Source organism: Budorcas taxicolor, chromosome 8 (genome assembly GCF_023091745.1).
Source record: "Budorcas taxicolor isolate Tak-1 chromosome 8, Takin1.1, whole genome shotgun sequence".
NCBI classification, from domain to species: Eukaryota; Metazoa; Chordata; class Mammalia; order Artiodactyla; family Bovidae; genus Budorcas; species Budorcas taxicolor.
The window spans coordinates 104,447,963-104,467,751 of NC_068917.1; the positions used below are offsets into that span (position 1 = coordinate 104,447,963).

Below are 19,789 nucleotides of genomic sequence, written 5' to 3' on the forward strand. Positions count from 1 at the left end.
CTATTTCTGGTGTGTGTGTATGCTGTGTGATTATAAGCAAGGAAATTCTGAATTTATTATGTAAAATAATAAAATGGATCAAAAACTTAATGTTAAAGTAACAAAACACACCAGTTTCATGTAGTTCCTTTTATTTTGTGAAAAATTATGGTAGATTTTACCTTTCCTTTAGCCAAAAATTTAAGTATATAACTAGACAACAAGAGATGATACTTCACTATGATAGGAATTTTTTTCCTTTCTATTTGCTGTGTAAGAAAAAGAAGTCTTATTGGACACTGCCTGTTTTGTAGATTTACTCATGCATCTCAATTATATTTAAATTACTTACATTATTTGTTATATATATTTTAAATATAATAAATTAAAATTTATTACACCCACACTACAGTTTATTTTCGGTAGACAGAGTTAGTTTAAGAATAGCTAATTCCAGTTCATATAAATTCTATACTGTATTAATGAACTTCTGTCAACTGTAGAGTTCTGAAAGGTGTGATATAATAATGACATCAGTTCAGTTCAGTTCAGTTGCTCAGTCATGTCCGAATCTTTGTGACCCCATGAATCACAGCATGCCAGGCCTCCCTGTCGATCACCAACTCCCGGAGTTCACTCAAACTCATGTCTATAGAGTTGGTGATGCCATCCAGCCATCTCGTCCTCTGTTGTCCCCTTCTCCTCCTGCACCCAATTCCTTCCAGCATCAGAGTCTTTTCCAATGAGTCAACTCTTCACATGAGGTGGCCAAAGTACTGGAGTTTCAGCTTCAGCATCATTCCTTCCAATGAACACCCAGGAATGATCTCCTCCAGGATTGACTGGTTGGATCTCCTTTTAGTCCAAGGGACTCTCAAGAGCCTTCTCCAACACCACAGTTCAAAAGCATCAGTTCTTCGGTGCTCAGCTTTCTTCACAGTCCAACTCTCACATCCACACATAACCACTGGAAAAACCATATCCTTGACTAGACAGACCTTTGTTGGCAAAGTAATGTCTCTGCTTTTTAATATGCTATCTAGGTTGGTCATAACTTTCCTTCCAAGGAGTAGGTGTCTTTTAATTTCATGGCTTCAATCACCATCTGCAGTGATTTTGGAGCCCCAAAATATAGTCTGACACTGTTTCCCCATCTATTTCCCAAGAAGTGATAGGACCAGATGCCATGATCTTAGTTTTCTGAATGTTGAGCTTTAAGCCAACTTTTTCACTCTCCTCTTTCACTTTCATCAAGTGGCTTTTTAGTTCCTCTTCACTTTCTGCCATAAGGGTGGTGTCATCTGCATATCAGAGGTTATTGATATTTCTCCCAGCAGTCTTGATTCCAGCTTGTGCTTCTTCCAGCCCTGCATTTCGCATGATGTACTCTGCATATAAGTTAAATAAGCAGGGTGACAATATACAGCTTTGACGTACTCCTTTTCCTATTTGGAACCAGTCTGTTTTTCCATGTCCAGTTCTAACTGTTGCTTCCTGACCTGCATACAGATTTCTCAAGAGGCAGGTTAGGTGGTTTGGTATTCCCATCTCTTTCAGAATTGTCCACAGTTTATTGTGATCCACACAGTCAAAGGCTTTGGCATAGTCAATAAGGCAGAAATAGATGTTTTTCTGGAACTCTCTTGCTTTTTTGATGATCCAGCAGATGTTTACAATTTGATCTCTGGTTCCTCTGCCTTTTCTAAAACCAGCTTGAACATCTGGAATTTCACAGTTCACGTATTGCTGAAGCCTGGCTTGGAGAATTTGAGCATTACTTTACTAGTGTGTGAGATGAGAGCAATTGTGTGATAGTCTGAGCATTCTTTGGCATTGCCTTTCTTTGGGATTGGAATGAAAACTGACCTTTTCCAGTCCTGCGGCCACTGCTGAGTTTTCCAAATTTGTTGGCATACTGAGTGCAGCACTTTCACAGCATCATCTTCCAGGATTTGAAATAGCTCAACTGGAATTCCATCACCTCCACTAGCTTGTTTGTAGTGATGCTTTCTAAGGCCCACTTGACTTCACATTCCAGGATGTCTGGCTCTAGGTGAGTGATCACACCATTGTGATTATCTGGGTTGTGAAGATCTTTTTTACACAGTTCTTCTGTGTATTCTTGCCACCTCTTCTTAATATCTTCTGCTTCTGTTAGGTCCATACCATTTCTGTCCTTTATTGAGCCCATCTTTACATGAAATGTTTCCTTGGTATCTCTAATTTTCTTGAAGAGATCTCTTGTCTTTGCCATTGTGTTGTTTTCCTCTATTTTCTAGTGGAAAACCACTAGACCATTCAGGTATGATTTATAATTTGTAAGGTCATATTATTGAAAACCTAATCTCTTTAAGTGATTTGTACTAGCTTTAATCCCAAAGCAGATTACTTGCTAAGCTTGTTACTAGGATCTTTCAAACACATGCAATATGGACCCACATCTTTGTTTCTAATACTAGACAGAAAAAGGCCTAGTTCCTAGATACAGAGAATAACTGCCAGTTGCAAAGAGAGTAAAAACATTTTTCAATATGTATTTTTGTGTCAGTAGACCTTGTTGAAACAAAATATTAAGAGTTCAGTTCAGTCGCTCAGTCGTGTCTGACTCTGCGACCCCATGAATCGCAGCACGCCAGGCCTCCCTGTCTATCACCATCTCCCGGAGTTCACTCAGACTCACGTCCATCGAGTCAGTGGTGCCATCCAGCCATCTCATCCTCTGTCGTCCCCTTCTCCTCCTGCCCCCAATCCCTCCCAGCATCGGAGTCTTTTCCAATGAGTCAACTCTTCGCATGAGGTGGCAAAAGTACTGGAGTTTCACAGTAGTAATGATATAATCCCAAATGTCAAAAGAAATAGAATTGTTCAGCCTGAAGCATAGAGTTGATATATATACATTTTTAATAATTTGTCAATACATTTTAAGTGACATTAAAGGAAAAGGTGCCCCATTAAGTAGGTTTAAAGCTTCTTTTCTGTGGGGCAGGAATATTTCCTCAGTTCTTCACAAAAATATTCCTCTAGTTATTGAAATGCTTTTGTTTTAATAATGCTAACATTGGTCAGCACTTCCCTAAATTTAAAAACTGTTTCTGGATTTCCCTGGTAATCCAGTGGTTAAGAATCCACCTTCCACTGTTGCGGAACTAAGATGCCACATGCTGTGGGTCACCTAAGCCTGCACGCCTCAACTACTGAACCCATGCTCTGCAACTGAAACCTGATGCAGCCATAAATAAATAAATAAATAAAAATTTTAAAGTTTCCAGTTACCCTGATTGTCCACAAAACTGTGGTGACTTCAGCTCCACAATGGTTAAGTATTGCTCTAACACATCACTTCATGGCAAATAGATGGAGAAACAGTGGAAACAGTGGCTGACTTTATTTTGGGGGGCTCCAAAATCACTGCAGACGGTGACTGCAGCCATGAAATTAAAAGACGCTTACTCCTTGGAAGGAAAGTTATGACGAACCTAGACAGCATATTAAAAAGCAGAGATATTACTTTGCCAACAAAGGTCCGTCTAGTCAAGGATATGGTTTTTCCAGTAGTCATGTATGGATGTGAGAGTTGGACTGTGAAGAAAGCTGAGTGCCGAAGAATTGATGCTTTTGAACTGTGGTGTTGGAGAAGACCCTTGAGAGTCCCTTGGACTGCAAGGAGATCCAACCAGTCCATCCTAAAGGAAATCAGTCCTGACTGTTCATTCGAAGGACTGATATTGAAGCTGAAATTCCAACTTTGGCCACCTGATGTGAAGAACTGACTCACTGGAAAAGACCCTGATTCTGGGATAGATTGAAGGCAGGAGGAGAAGGGGACGACAGAGGATGAGATGGTTGGATGGCATCACCGACACAATGGGCATGAGTTTGAATAAACTCTGGGAGTTGGTGATGGACAGGGAGGCTTGGCATGCTGCAGTCCATGGGGTCCCAAGAGTCGGACACGACTGAGCCACTGGACTGAACTGAACACTTTGGTACTAGAAAGGATCTTGTGAATTTGGTAAATATGAACTCATTTTCCCACTACTGGAAAACTGAGTGAAACAATATGATCCGAGCATGAAAATTTGCATTCTTGCACATGATAACATCACCCCAAAATGGCACCATATAAGGCTCTCCTTAAAAGAACCTTCCATCCTCACATCACTATAATTTAACAGTTAAGTAACTACTCTGAGAAGCAGATATTAGTCGCAATATTTGCATGTATTTCAGTTAAATCTTTTCCACTAGTCTTAGTGTAAATAGGGCATGTGGGGAGGTATTCATTAGCTCATTCACTTATTCAAAAAAATCTTTATGTAGTGCCTTCCATGTTCCAGGCATTTTTGTGGGTGCTGGAAATACAAAGCATGACATGGTCATTATCCTTAGTAGCTGAAATTGTAGTGAGGAAAACCAACAAGAGCATCAGTTATTACAGACCAGGATGTTAAGAAGTGCCTTAGAAGGATGCACATATTACCCTGAGAATAGAGAGGGAACATATTCAAATTAAGGTTTCCTAACCAAATGTTTTAATTCATTTTTAAAGGATATGTAGGAGTTAGCTTCCTGAAGAAGAGAGAAGAGTATTAATGACAGCAGAAACAGGAGGTGTGAAGGCATGGAGATCAGAAACAGCATGATAACTAGTTTGGTAGGAGTAGAGCAAAGAAATATTTTAGAAGATGGTACAAGATGCAGTTTATAGAGGTAAGAGAATAAGGGTGACACAGGTTGAGGGTGGTATTTTATTTTTAAGACTGGAAAACTTAAAGACTAAGAGAGTTATTAGAGAATAAGACTGGCTGGGAAATAATCAATGGAACAAAATGTTTGAGACTCCTGGAAGTGATGGGATCCACAACACAAGTGAAAGATTGGTTTTTTAAGGGTGGAGAGTCACCTCCTCTATTGAGAAAGGAGGAAAGATAAAAGAATAGGAGAAATGAATGTAAGTTTGTAGATGGTGGGGAAGATGAACTGAGGAGGATTATTACTCAATTAAAGGTCATTAGAAGGTGTAATTCCCTTCTCAAAATGAGGGGATGAGTGGCATGGTAGGGGTGTATGGTATAGCCATTAGTATGGTAGGTATGGAAGCTAAGAACATATACAAAGATCACTGAAAAGTATTAAAGGTCCATTTAAGTTCAGGGAGCCTGATTTTGTAGTGGTACCAATCTACTCGATTTTTTCCAATAATGCACAACATCTTGGGTGTAGGGATAGAGAGATGAAATCTTGATTGATTCAGAGCTGAAGTTTAAATGGAAGGTACAATAGAAGGATGAGACTGCTTAAATTGATGACCATCACCAAATATGGAAGAAGAAAGAAATGAAAAAAGGAGTTGAAAGTTTATAATCTTTAGAATGCTGAAGATCATGAAAGAGCCCGAGGTAGCTATAGACAGAGAGTTTCAAGTTAGAGGCAGGATAGTTCTGCATTATCAAAAGGTTGATAGCAAAGCCAAGGTATGAATATATTTGTTATGAAGACCAATGAAACTATAAGGTCAGGGTGTTGAATGAATCATTCACATTAAAGACATCTAGTTCAATGGCAGGACCAGGCAGGAATAAAGAGAGTACCATGAGCCAGGTGCAAAACTGTTCATGGATGACTGTGGGGTAATAGAGAATGACATGGCAATATGGCATAGCCTCAAAGGATGGAGGAATAAAGTTTTGGAAAGGATAGAGGAATAAAGTTTTGGAAAGGATAATGGAAAGCACAAAATGGCCTTCTCATTCTTATATACATACAGAGAGAAAGTTATCAGCTTCTATATGAAAGGCATACAGGGGAAGCATTATCATCTAGGGAAAGTTGAGTTTCCCTTAAAACAAGGAGGTGAAGAAAGAGGAGTTTATATTTTAGCAATGAGTTCCACAGCACAAGATGGAAAGGGCTGACAGAAGGGGCAGTAGTAGTTGGTATGGAAGAGTTGAAAAATGACCCTGGAACAAGAGAGACTTAGGTTCAAATCCTGATTCCCTCACTTAGCTTGTGATTTTGGCATGATACATCAACTATAAAATTCATACTTTAAAATATATAGTTTGGTGGGATCTAATCAGTGGTTAAATCAATGTGGACTGTAAGTCTGAAATGTAAATATACTATAGTGTACTTATGTATATATTCTCATGATGATTATTATTACCTGTTGATACCTTTTATTGTTAAAATTACTAATAATACAGACGATTTACAAACCTATGAGTAGGCTTCATTAACTCAGCTTTTACAAATGAAGAAACTAAAATTCATAAAGTATGGATTTTATAGTATGTTACTCAGCACCTGCCTAGTAAACAGGAGATCCTGGGTTCGTATCCCAGCGGTGCCTGGGGTAGTTGTCTATAGTATGTGGGTTTCCCTGGTGGCTTAGAGGTTAAAGCATCTGCCTGCAATGTGGGAGACCTAGGTTTGATCCCTGGGTCGGGAAGATCCCCTGGAGAAGGAAATGGCAACCCACTCCAGTATTCTTGCCTGGAGAATCCCATGAACGGAGGAGCCTGGTGGGCTGCAGTCCACGGGGTCGCAAAGAGTCGGACACGACTGAGCGGCTTCACTTCACTTCACTTCACTCATATCTTAATTAAAAACTTGGCTAGATCAATACATTTTTATGTGTTCAAGCATTTGTTATTAAATTAAGCAAAATTTAAAACTCCCTACCTTCTATTTTGTTAAGGATTTTAATGAGTAAATGTTTTTCTCCATCTGAATCCATTCTTATTATAATCAGCACCTGATCAAAAATAAAAATTTCATATATATCTGAATGACTATGCTTTGTAATATTCTTTTGCTACAGTGACAAAAATAGCAAGCAACTGGTTACATGAAACTAATGACAATAAGTTGGCAAAGTAAATATTTGCATTGTAAAATATAGCAGTGCTTAAACACAAAGGAATACACTCTGGTAAGATCAAATGGATGTGAGAGTTGGACTATAAAGAAAGCTGAGCGACGAAGAATTGACACTTTTGAACTGTGGTGTTGAAGAAGACTCTTGAGAGTCCCTTGGACGACAAGGAGATCCAACCAGTCCATCCTAAAGAAAATGAGTCCTGAATATTCATTGCAAGGACTGATGCTGAAGCTGAAACTCCAATACTTTGGCCACCTGATGCGAAGAGCTGATTCATTGGAAAAGACCCTGATGCTGGGAAAGTTTGAAGGTGGAAGGAGAAGGGAATGACAGAGGATAAGATGGTTGGATGGCATCACCGACTCAATGGACATGAGTTTGAGTAAACTCTAAGAGTTGGTGATGGACAGGGAGGCCTGGTGTGCTGCAGTCCATGGGGTCGCAAAGAGTTGGACACGACTGAGCAACTGAACTAAAAATAAAATGTCAATGAGGAAAACATTTAGGGGCAGGGCATTCTTAGCATTCTTCAAGAATTCTAATATAGATGACTATATAAGTAGCCTCTGCCCATATTGTAAGTGTTAAATTTAACCCAGACGGGTTTGAATTGCTCTTGTTTTTAAGTCCATCCAGCCACCTTGTGTCTTTAGAATGGTGACCTCACTCCATTTACACGTAGGGTGATTACTGATACATGGGGACTTAGTACTGCCATTCTATCTTTTGTTTTCTGATTGTTTTATGTTTCCATTGCTTCTTCATGTTTCATTTTGGTTTGATGGTTTTCTATGTTTTTCTCAGGTTCCTCTTTTTTATGTTTTGTGTCTCCATTCTACATTTATGCTTGGTGGTTACCATGATGTTTGTGTAAGATATGTCATAGGTAAAATAGTACTTTTTCTGATGATAGCATCTTATCTTCATTTGCCTATATGGATTCTGTTCTTATTCCCCTTTTATGTTTTTGTTTTCTCAAATTCATTCCTTTTTATATTCTGTTTGTTACCAAATTGAAGTAGCTATTGTTTTTTTCTGATATTTCCCCTTTTAACCATTATGTTATATAAACTGTTTAAAAACCTATTCTGATATAGAGTTGCAATTTTCTAATTGTTTGTCTATTTATCACCTTACCCAAAGTTTTGTGTACTTCTGTCTTTTTGTTTCTGATAGAAGAGGTCCTTTCAATATTTCTTGTAAGGCAGGCCTAGTATTGATGAAATCCCTCAGCTTTTGTTTGTATGGGAAAGCCCTTATTTCTCCTTTATACCTGAATGATAAATTTATTGGATAAAGTATTCTTGGAGGCCAGTTTTTATCTTTCAGTATTTTGAGGCTGTTATTCTACTCCTTCCTGGTCTGTGGAGTTTCTGCTAAGAAATCTGCTGATAGCTAATAGGGATTCCTCTGTGGGTTGCCATTCTTTTCTCATTGCTGCATTTAACATTCCTTTTCATTGACTTTTGACAGTATCTTGGAGAAGATCTTTTTGCATTGAGGTAATTAGGTATTCTCTTAGCTTCATGGACTTGTATACCCAGTTCCTTTCCCAAGTTTGGGAAGTCCTCAGCTGTTATTTTTTTAAATAAACACTCTGCTACCTTCTGTATTTCTTCTTCTTCTCAGATAATTTTTTTTTTAATACTCAGCTGCATGAGTTGTTTATATATTTTGGAGATTAATCTCTTGTTGGTCACTTCATTTGCAAATATTTTCTCCCATTCTGTGGGTTTTCTTTTTGTTTATAGTTTCCTTAGGTGTGTAAAAGCATCTAGGTTTAATTAGATCCCATTTATTTTTGTTTTTATTTTCATCACTCTAGGAGGTGGATCAGAAAAGATCTTGCTGTGATTTATGTCAGAATGTTCTGCCTATGTTTTACTCTAAGATTTTTATAGTTTCCAGCCTTACGTTTAGGTGTTTAATCCATTTTGGGTTTATTTTTGTATATGGTGTTCAGTTCAGTTCAGTTCAGTCGCTCAGTCGTGTCTGACTGACTTTTTGTGACCCCATGGACTGCAGCACGCCAAGCTTCCCTGTACATCACCAACTCCCAGAGCTTACTCAAACTCATGTCCATTGAGTTGGCGATGCAATCCAACCATCTTATTCTCTATACAGTGTTAGGAGTGTTCAAATTTCATTCTTTTACATGTAGCTGTCCAGTTTTTCTAGCGCCACTTATTGAAGAGGCTGTCATTTCTCCGGAAGTCTTTCTCTTATTTTCCAGCAGGTGGCACTACAGCACAAGTTTTCTGGTTTCCCTTACCCTGCACTGCCTCTGGTTGTGGTTGAGTATTGGCACCGGTTACCCTGGTGTTGGAGAAGACTCTTGAGAGCCCCTTGGACTGCAAAGAGATCTAACCAGTCCATCCTAAAGAAAATCAGTCCCGAATATTTATTGGAAGGACTGATACTGAAGCTGAAACTCCAGTACTTTGGCCACCTGGTGCGAAGAACTGATTCATTTGAAAAGACCCTGATGCTGGGAAAGATTGAAGGCAGGAGGAAAGGGGGATGACAGAGGATGAGATGGTTGAACGGTATCACCGACTTGATGGACATGAGTTTGAGTAAGCTCCGGGAGTTGGTGACAGACAGGGAGGCTTGGCGTGCTGCAGGCCACGGGGTCGCAGAGTCGGACACGACTGAGCGACTGAACTGAACTGACCCTGCAATGTCTATGTCAGAGCTGTCACCCAGTGCATTTGTTATCACTGCTTGTGCCTCGAGGGTTGTTGATGCCTTGCTGTTTCCAGTGTTACTGCTTCCACTGCCTGTGGTAGTAGGATGGTGGTCTCATCTGGTATCCCCTGAGTCACATGCTCTGCCACTGCAGGAGGAGGGAAAAGACCAGGAGGAGGAACCGGGGTCATGTGTGCCTTTGCCTTGTCCAATATTCGCAGGTTTTCTGGGCTCAGCCCCTGCAGGTGGAGGATGGGGCGTCAGAGTTGTGGGTGGCTCTGCAGCTAGCTGGAGGGACAGGGCCACGGGCCTCATTGCCCCTGCTGCCCGGTTAGCTGAGGCTGTGGGTGCCACCGCAAGTGGAGGCTGGAGTCAGGTGCAGTGCCTCCCTTGCTGCTGCTGGCTTCTCGGGGCCTGTGGGCTTGGCTGCCGTGGTTCAGGGACCACAGCTACAGGCACTGCCTATGCTAATCCTCCAGTTCTACACCCACCTTAGATGTACAGATGTGTGGAACTCTTTAGTGTCCTGGTGTGTTGGGCAGAGGCCCAGTTGTTGAGTTGTGGACGTTTTCCTGGTTGTAGATTGAAGGGGAGAGACAAAGAGAGCATCTTGTCCTGCCATGATGCTATCACTCCCAATTTTAAATTTCTTGTTATTGTTCAGTGGCTAAGTCGTGTCCGACTCTTTGTGACCGCATGGACTGCCGCACTCCCAGCTTCCCTGTCCTTCACTATCTCCCAGTTTGCACAAATTCATGTCCACTGAGTTGGTTATGCTATCCAATAACCATAGGTTTGGGGATATAGAGATACAGTAGGGACATACAGGAAAATGAAGGAAAAGGCCAAATTTGTTTCCAGATTTAGTGTAAAGTTTTTTTTTAATATTTATTTTTTAATTGAAGGATGATTGCTTTACAGAATTTTGGTGTTTTCTGTCAAATATCAACAAGAATCAGCCATAGGTAGATGTTTTACTGCTTGAAAAGATTTTTTAAGGTATTTTCTTTTAAATCTTTATTTATGCAAAGTCTTTGTCCAATGCTTGAGGCAGAGTGGGCAAAAATTTCCAATATAATCCAAGAAGTAAACAAAGTGCTTTAAAAAAGAATTATGGAAGATTATGGCTCAATATCTAAAAATTAATTATCAGAGGTCTGTTGTTAGGTATATGTTCATGAACTTACAAGCAGAAAACAAAATTTTTGAGATTTGAAGGACTAATTAATCCATAGAAAGCTATGTATAATAAAAATGAAAGTATTTTTAAAATTCAAGACATATGAATAATGACACAAATGATCCTTTTTCTGGGTTTGATTCTGTCCGATGAACTTACTTATGGAGAAAACTGTCAAGGGACCAAATTGTATATACTATATTATTTCATAATTTCAAATTCAATGCAAAAATTTATCTTACATACAATTCTTATATGAGCTGATTATTGTAATCTGCTTTATTTCAATACTTACCTTGATTTGCTGTTCACTTTGCATCCAATTTAGTATCTGACATTGCAATTCTCTTATCTTATAGTTGGTTTCAGGCTTTTTCCCCCTTATAAACTGTACTATCTCCAGTTGTCGCCAAATGTCATACAAACAGGAACTAAAAACACTTTTGTAGATATCTTTTGCATTTGACAAATATCCTGTTAAAAACAAAAGTAGGAAAAAAAGCAAGTCTTTTTGTTCTTTTAGAAACTCCATGGTAAAAATCTGAAAGGGAAATAAGGGTCATAGCAGAGACAGTTAAATTTTCCTTTACTGGGCTTCCCTGGTGGCTTGGATGGTAAAGAATCTGAATGCAGTGCAGGAGACCCAGGTTCAATCTCTGGGTCGGAATGATCCTCTTAAAATTAAGCAAAGCTGAGAAACATATACCAAATGTCTATTTTTAAGCTATATGATACCAATATCACTGGATATACTCTACAGATTCCTTGAATATTCCCCATCCTTTTCTGCTTTCTAACTTATTAAATGCTACTGCCTTCTTCTTAAACCCTAGAATCTACACTTACTTGCCAAGAAATCCTGTGGTAAAATATTTCACTGAGATTTTCTTGGTATGGCATCGATACAGCTTTTGTGCTTGATTTCTGGTTATTTGTGTATATGGCTTAACAACCTCATTAGTCTATAAGCTCTCATAATCCATATTTATATATGATAATTAATTTATGTAGCTGCTGAAACAGCAGTGCCTAAATTCAAACTCTCTAAAGGCAACTGTAAACACAGAATCTTGAGACTTATCCTTGAAAGTTCATATTCAAGAAATCTAGATTGAGTCCCAGGGGTTCCTATGTCTAAAGACTTCTCCTAGCGATTCTGCTGCACAATGAATTTTGTGAATTACTGGAGTAGAGACCTGACAGTAACTTATGTAGATCAGCTATTCAGTGAACATTTGGGCAATAAATACAATAATAAATAAAAAGTACAATGCTCATGTTCTCATTTTTATATTGTGTACATATTACAATTTTATATTAATACAGCTAGAATAATGGGCAATTTAGAGGTTGACTTATGTTCTTTCTGCTTCCTAATCTCAAAGCTTCCCACTGATTCTCTGTACTGCTAGTAGATGTAACCGAAAGAAAAACTTAGTCCATTTGTTTCCCTGTTTCAGTGGTTCCCTATCATTTACAGAATAGTGACTGAAGTCTTTTTTGTAGCTGAAAAGGCTTTTCATGATTAAGCTCTTTCTTATTTCTAGTGGCTTAGCTCTCAAGGTTTCCACCTTGTACTCTTCAATTTAGCCACATGGAACCGTTTGTCACACACTCACTGAATCATTTTTCTGGGCTCTTAATTCTGCCAACAATACCTTTTCATACTTTATTTACTTGACAAACTCTTACTCATTTAAAGAAAATGTTCCCCTTGAAAGCGTAACAGTCACCACCATCCTTTATGCTGTTACTATGTATCTCTATTACAGTACCCATTACACAATACCAAATTTATTTCTGGGTTAAAGCCCAGAAGTGAAACTTTAAACCTTTAACCTTCAAACTCATTACCTTGCTAGCTTGGGAGAGACACACAAACTGGAAGTTGAGGGAAAATACAGAATCTGGGTCCAGGATAGGCAGCCAGACCATATGGACCTTTCTTCTGCTGTCGCTATTCACAGAAGAAAGGAGGTCAACCTAACTTGCTCTTTAATTTTGAGAGGTTTAGAAGAGTGAGAAAGCCTTCCACTAAAAATACCCGAGGCAGCAAGGTTATTCATCATGGCTTGGTGGCTGGGGTTTAAGAAGTTACATTTTTCCAACAAAGATTTTACTTTTATGAGTATTCCTCAAGGTAGCCAAATAGTAATGCCAAAGTTTGATTTAGTAAATGCATTTCTTTGAGTAACAAAAAAAATTCAGGAGTATATAGCTCTCAATGGTCTCATATAATCTTAGGGCAAAATGTAGAGTGATGAAAGGTGAATATACTTTAATCAACGCTCTATAAATATTATTTCTCTAATTCAAGATTTTGCTAAGTATTGAGCAGGTTCCAAAATCACTGCAGATGGTGACTGCAGCCATGAAATTAAAAGACGCTTACTCCTTGGAAGGAAAGTTATGACCAACCTAGAAAACATGTTAAAAAGTAGAGACATTACTTTGTCAACAAAGGTCCGTCTAGTCAAGGCTGTGGTTTTTCCAGTAGTCATGTATGGATGTGAGAGTTGGACCATAAGGAAAGCTGAGCACTGAAGAATTGATGCTTTTGAACTGTGGCATTGGAGAAGACTCTTGAGAGTCCTTTGGACTGCAGGAGATCCAACCAGTCCATTCTAAAGGAGATCAGTCCTGGGTGTTCATTGGAATTACTGATGTTGAAGCTGAAAGTCCAGTACTTTGGCCACCTGATGCGAAGAGCTGACTCATTTGAAAAGACCCTGATGCTGGGAAAGATTGAGGGCAGGAAGAGAAGGGGATGACAGAGGATGAGACAGTTGGATGGCATCACCGACTCAATGGATATGGGTTCAGGTAAACTCTGGGAGTTGGTGATGGACAGGGAGGCCTGGCATGCTGCAGTTCATGGAGTCGCAGAGTCGGACACGACTTTGTGACTGAACTGAACTGAGCAGGAGTGAGTCACAACTGTACTCTCCCTGTGTGCTTGTGTGCTAAGTCGCTTCAGTTGTGTCTGACTCTTTGCTACCCTATGGACTGTAGCCCATCAGGCTCCTTTGTCCATGGGGATTCTCCAAGCAAGATTACTGGAATGGGTTGCCATGCCTTTCTCTGTATTCTCCCTGGGAGCCCAGATATTCTAGATTCTGATATTCTGTCTTACTATTTCACTTTAATAGTTAGCCTAGTTGTTAGTAGGACTGACAATCTTTTATGGAAGCTGAAAAGTATAACGAAGACAGGAGACTAAACAGAAGGGCATGTGACACTATACCATTATATTAGTTTCAGGTCCTGTAAGCTAGGGCTATCGTTGTCTGATAATAGAGACAAGACAAATTGACCCAGCATCAACATTCAAATGCTTTATCTGGAGAAGAAAGGGAGAGCGTCATGTTGGGCTTTCTAAAGGTTATTGTTGTTCAGTCACTAAGTTACATCTGACTTTGCAACTCCAAGGACTGCAGTATGCCAGGCTCCTCTGTCCTCCACTATCTTCCAAAGTTTGCTCAAATTCATGTCCATTCATTTAGTGATGCTATCTAACCATCTCATCCTCTCCCTTCTCCTCCTGCCCTCAATCTTTCCCAGCATTAGGGTCTTTTCTAATGAGTCAGCTCTTTGCATCAGTTGGCTAAAGTAACGGAGCTTCAGCTTCAGTACCAGTCCTTCCAACGAACATTTGAGGTTGATTTTCTTTAGGAGTGACTGGTTTGATCTCCTTGCAGTCCAAGGAACTCTTAAGAGTCTTCTCCAGCTCCTCAATTCAAAAACATCGATTCTTCAGCACTCAACCTTCTTTATGGACCAGCTCTCACATCCATACATGACTACTGGAAAAACCATAGCTTTGACTATGCAGACTTTTGTTGGCAAAGCGATGTCTCTGTTTTTCAATATGCTGTCTAGGTTTGTCATAGCTTTCTTTCCAAGGAGCACGCACTTTTTAATTTCATGGCTGCAGTCACCATGTGCAGTGATTTTGGAACCCAAGAGAGTAAAATCTGTCACTGCTGTCCACTTTGTCCCCTTTTATTTCCTATGAAGTGATGGGACCAGTTGTCATGGTCTTAGTTTTTTTAATGTTGAATTTCAAGCCAGCTTTTTCAATCTCCTCTTTTACCCTCATTAAGAGGTTCTTTAGTTCCTGCTCACTTTCTGCCATTAGAATGGTATCATCTGCATATCTGAGGTTGTGGATATTTCTCCCAGCAATCTTGACTCCAGCTTGTGATTCATCCAGCCTAGCAATTTGCATGATGTACTCTGCATAAAAGTTAAATAATCAGGGTGACAATACACAGCCTTGTTGTACTCTTTTCCCAGTTTTGAACCAGTCAGTTGTTCCATATAAGGCTCTGTCTTTTTTAAAATTAATTAATTTCAATTGGACGCTAATTACATTACAATATTGTAGTGTTTCTTCTATACATTGACATGAATCAGCCATGGGTGTACATGTGTTCCCCATCCTGAACCCCTCTTCCACCTCTCTCCCCATCCCATCCCTCAGGGTCATCCCAGTGCACCAGCCCTGAACACCCTGTTTCTTGACTCGTATACAGGTTTCTCAGGAGACAAGTAAGATGGTTTGGTACTCTCATGTCTTTAAGAATTATCCACAGTTCGTTGTACTAATATAGTATTTGGCCAAGTATTATAACTCCCAGTATTGTAGAGGGACTACAATTATAACTTGCTGCTGCCCAATACTTAACAAAACCTTTGTTTAGAGAATACTATTTGTCTGGGTCATATATAAGAGAAAATGTTTGGGTTACATATCAGAGAAAAATTATTTCCACGTTATATATATAATGGTTTTTTGGGGGAGTACAGAGGGCCATACTGCAGGGCATGTGCATGTGGGATTCTAGTTCCCCCATCCAGGTGTTGAACCTGTGCCTCCTTGCAGCTGAAGCAGAGTCTCAACCATTGGACCACCAATGGATTCTAGAAACTGAAGTTATAAAACATAATCCAATAAATACATCCTTACTAAACAAGTCCAAACAGCTTGCAGTAAGGGGTCTAGAGAGCAGTAATGTAGTTAGATAGATACTTTAAGGATTTTAACAGTTTAGAAAAAATTTCTAAAATCTTAAAAATTTTCAATACATTCAAAATAGGTTGATTTTTAATACTGAAGTAATTCATATCCTAATTTACATGCACAGGTGAAAATAACTGCAAAAGATCTTAGTATTAATAATTTAGCTATATTTCATCTAGCAAAGATTCAAAGTCACAAACATTCAATGAGGACCTAAAATGAATATGGCAAAGTATCATTTTACATTAAAAAGCAAGGGTATGATAATAATTACATAATCAAATCTATTAAAAGTCTATAATTCAGGCCTAGAATAGAGAATCCTAAACCTATTTTTCTAGGTGATGGTAGTTGTTATAAGAAAATTTCTTTTAAAGAACATAAAGAGAATTAAATATATAATCCATTATATTTTGTCAAGATGTATATAATGTTTAATGCAGAATAAAGAAGCTACATAATTTCTTACAAAGCATCTTTTTCAGAAAAGTAGACATTTTAATAAGAAGAAAAGAGGAAATAAAAAATTTTCACACCAACCCAATGCTGTGTCCAAGTTACAGGTTAAAAGGACATCTCTAATTGTTACCAAAAGGTGTAAGAGAGCAGCATACTTGAATGTCATTTCTCTTTCATCATTTTTACCTAGGTAAGCAAAAACATATTTAAAAACAGGATATACATTAGAATTCTAGGCTATATATCAGAATGCTTAAAAATAATAAATGCTATTTATTATTGTGTGCTTATTAGGTGCCAAGCTGTATGTAATCTGTTTATTTCATTGAACTTATAACAATAACCCTATTAGACAAGTTCATCATGATTTCCATTTTATGGATGAGAAAACAGTCTTAACTTATTAAGTAGCTGCCCAAGGTCAATCTGTGAAAAAATGATGGAGCTGGTATTCCAACCCAAACAGCTAATCTTAGAGCTCATACTCTTGTTGCTCCCAAAGAATGTTCAGTTATTTCTATTCCTGGTAGGCAAATGGTCGGTGATTCCCAGTTGTGAAACAAGAAGAAAATTAAACTACTCATAATTTGCCAACTGGTTTGTTTTTATAAAGGTTGGGGCTTCCCTGGTGGCTTAGAGGATAAAGCGTCTGCCTGCAATGCAGGAGACCCGGGCTTGATCCTTGAGTCGGGAAGATCCCCTGGAGAAGGAAATGGCAACCCACTCCAGTACTCTTGCTTGGAAAATCCCATGGACGGAGGAACCTCATAGGCTACAGTCCATGGGGTCACAAAGAGTCGGACACGACTGAGCAACGACATATTTAGATAAAGGTGGGGGATCATAACACAAAGCAATACCTTGACCTGGAGGTAGACATCTGAGACTATTTGTCTTAAGATATGATTCCAACAAGACAGGTACTCATAGGGACTGGTGAATTATCTAATGAATATGTTCCATGTAGTTCCAGACCTTATTAATTGGATAGATTGGATTTTGGATAGACTGCATGCAAAAGCGAGGCCAAGAAGACAGGATTCTAGGCACAAGTTAATCAGAGAAACTCTGCTTTTCTCTGTTTTATATAATGGGATGCCATGAAATATTCATTGAACAAAGAGTTCTGCTGAAAAGTTTGAAAACTACTGATCTAATCCATGCAGATCAAAGCAAATAAACAGTGATCACTGAGAATCAGGAACAACAGGAGAACAGTTATGGGTAGTATATCCTAGATACGGGTTTCCCCCACTATCTGAAAACAAAGCATTCCTATGAAAACTTTCATAAGCTGAAATGGAGTAAATAAGCACCTTTTTTCATAAAAATGAACATCCTCTTTGATTTCTTTCAGTTAGTGAACACATATACTTATGCAGGTCTTTCATAAAATCAAAGTGGCATAGTGCAAACATGAAAAGCAGGGAATACTTGTATTTTTTACCTTTTTATCCTTGCTTAGCTGATCTTCCAGCATTGGATTATGGGTGCCATATGCTGGATTATAGTTATGCCTCCATCTGTGACTAATTTCTGCATTTTCTAATAATCCATAAATTCATATTCTTCTAAATAGTGTGACTTATTTGCACTCACCTTGATGAATAGCATCACTTATTATTTTTTCTTGTTCTTTCAAGAGGAACCTTGTTTGGTCAAAAATGACAGTGGCAAATTTCCAGTTAGCAGCAGGAAGAGTACAGAGGCATACAAGTTTTTCTAAGATAGGAGAAGCTGCTGCTTCCAGGAGACAATATGCTTGGCACTGGCTATCTGCAAAAATAAAAACATTAAAGGTAGTGTTTTTGTAAGGATGGTATGTTCTTTTTGACAAACCAATTATGCATGGTACTTCTTGGAAACCTGAACTCCATCCAAATTCCCATGAGTTAAACATCATGAGATTGTATAACAGCTTATTTTAGGATATTTATTCTAAATAAACTAGCAACAACAAAACAAAACACCTCTGTAGAATAAGTATAATGTTATGGCTATCTTGTTTATTTGAATTAATTCGGCAAGACAGGTATGAGGAGCCATATAAAGAGAATCACATACTATTTTTTCTTTTCCCTCCACTATTAGTTTATAACCTTAAGCTGAACACATTTATAACAGTGACAGATTATTTTTAGTTTTCACTAGATTGATATTTAAAGATTTGTATTATCATATATGAACTTTATATCATAAATGAACTTTAAATAAAAGATGAAATGATACTAAAGAACTAGCATCTATTTCCTTATTGATTTTCACAATGAGCATAATGTTCTTAAGCAGGCTGTTCTTTGGGAGTCAGTGTAAAGAACAGTTTTCTTTACAGCAGAACAAATCATTTTAATCAGTATAGGAATCTATAAAACCACCCTGATGGTGGGTAAGAGAACAGAGAAAGCAACCATTAATGGTTTACTTTTCCAGACTGGGCAGAAGAGTCAGAGTTTGAGGAGCTGCAATTTGCTCTTCTCTGATGAATGCAGGAAATCAGCAAGTTAAATGAAGGAAGAAATAATACTTAGTGGACCAGAGTAGGGCAAGTCAGGGAGGGCAGAGGCAGTAAATAAAGCATTCTGAGTTTGGAAATAACTTGAAAGTAAGACTCGAATGAAGAAATATCTGAAACAAGTGAAGAAAATTACATGGAAAATAAGGTATATTCTAGATACTTAAATTTTAGAAACATATTACCATCTTGAAACATTTTAATATATGAGCTTTCAAATTTACTTAATTTAAAGGCATTTAAAAAAGCATAATACATACCTGATGCTGGAATTTCGATGACATTATCTGCTCTCCTTTCCTGATTTGTTTTCTCTAGGGTTTTATTATTACAAACAATAGGGCTTTCTTCTTGAAGAGCGAAAGAGAGTTCTTCGTTTTGAAGTTCTAATGAAAACATTAATTTGCATTGTTCAGGGCAACTTAATGTTGATTAAAATGCTTTCTTTTAATACGATTGTAACTGTTAAAGTTCTTTGAAATGCATCAGTATTAAGCTGAACAACTATCCTGGTCAATGGACTTAACATGGTGCTGGGTAGGAAGCTGAATGGTAATAAAGGAAAGAACTTTGGCATCAAATCAGTGTTTCAGTCCCAATTCTGATGAAGCCTCAGTTTCATGTGTAAAATATGGATTAATGTGTAAAATATGGATTAATATATCTACTACGAATATTGTTATAAGGTGTTATATATGGATTAATGTGTAAAATATGGATTAATATATCTACTACGAATATTGTTATAAGGTGTTATAAACACCAAGGACAGTTCCTGACATCTAAGAGGCACATTCCATTCTACTTCATTTCTCTGTGACTGTCCACATACCCCTCCTCTGCTACTAATCCTCTCCTAGGCCCCAAACCCTACCTGTCCCCATCCTTTCTTAATAAGATCACTTCTTACTTTGTTGTTGTTGTTCAGTTGCTAAGTCAACGTTCAACTCATTTCATACTACTTACCTTTTAGCTCTCAGGCATTTTCTATAACAGGCCTTTTGTAACTGCGCACTCTACTTCCAGGCCAGCAAAGTGCCTCTCCTTTTTGTTTCCTCAGCACTC

General features: G+C 38.3%; 1 protein-coding gene across 1 annotated transcript in view; it reads right to left on the reverse strand.

The window, feature by feature from the left end:
* Positions 1-19,789, reverse strand: part of SHOC1 (shortage in chiasmata 1) — an 88,301-nt gene that overhangs the window by 29,860 nt on the left and 38,652 nt on the right. The window contains exons 13-17 of the mRNA XM_052645292.1: positions 18,985-19,110; positions 17,812-17,988; positions 16,294-16,398; positions 11,026-11,204; positions 6,664-6,736 (exon numbers count right to left, since the gene is read on the reverse strand). Of these exons, the coding sequence (XP_052501252.1) occupies positions 6,664-6,736; positions 11,026-11,204; positions 16,294-16,398; positions 17,812-17,988; positions 18,985-19,110 (660 nt within the window). The remainder of the gene's footprint in view (positions 1-6,663; positions 6,737-11,025; positions 11,205-16,293; positions 16,399-17,811; positions 17,989-18,984; positions 19,111-19,789) is intronic.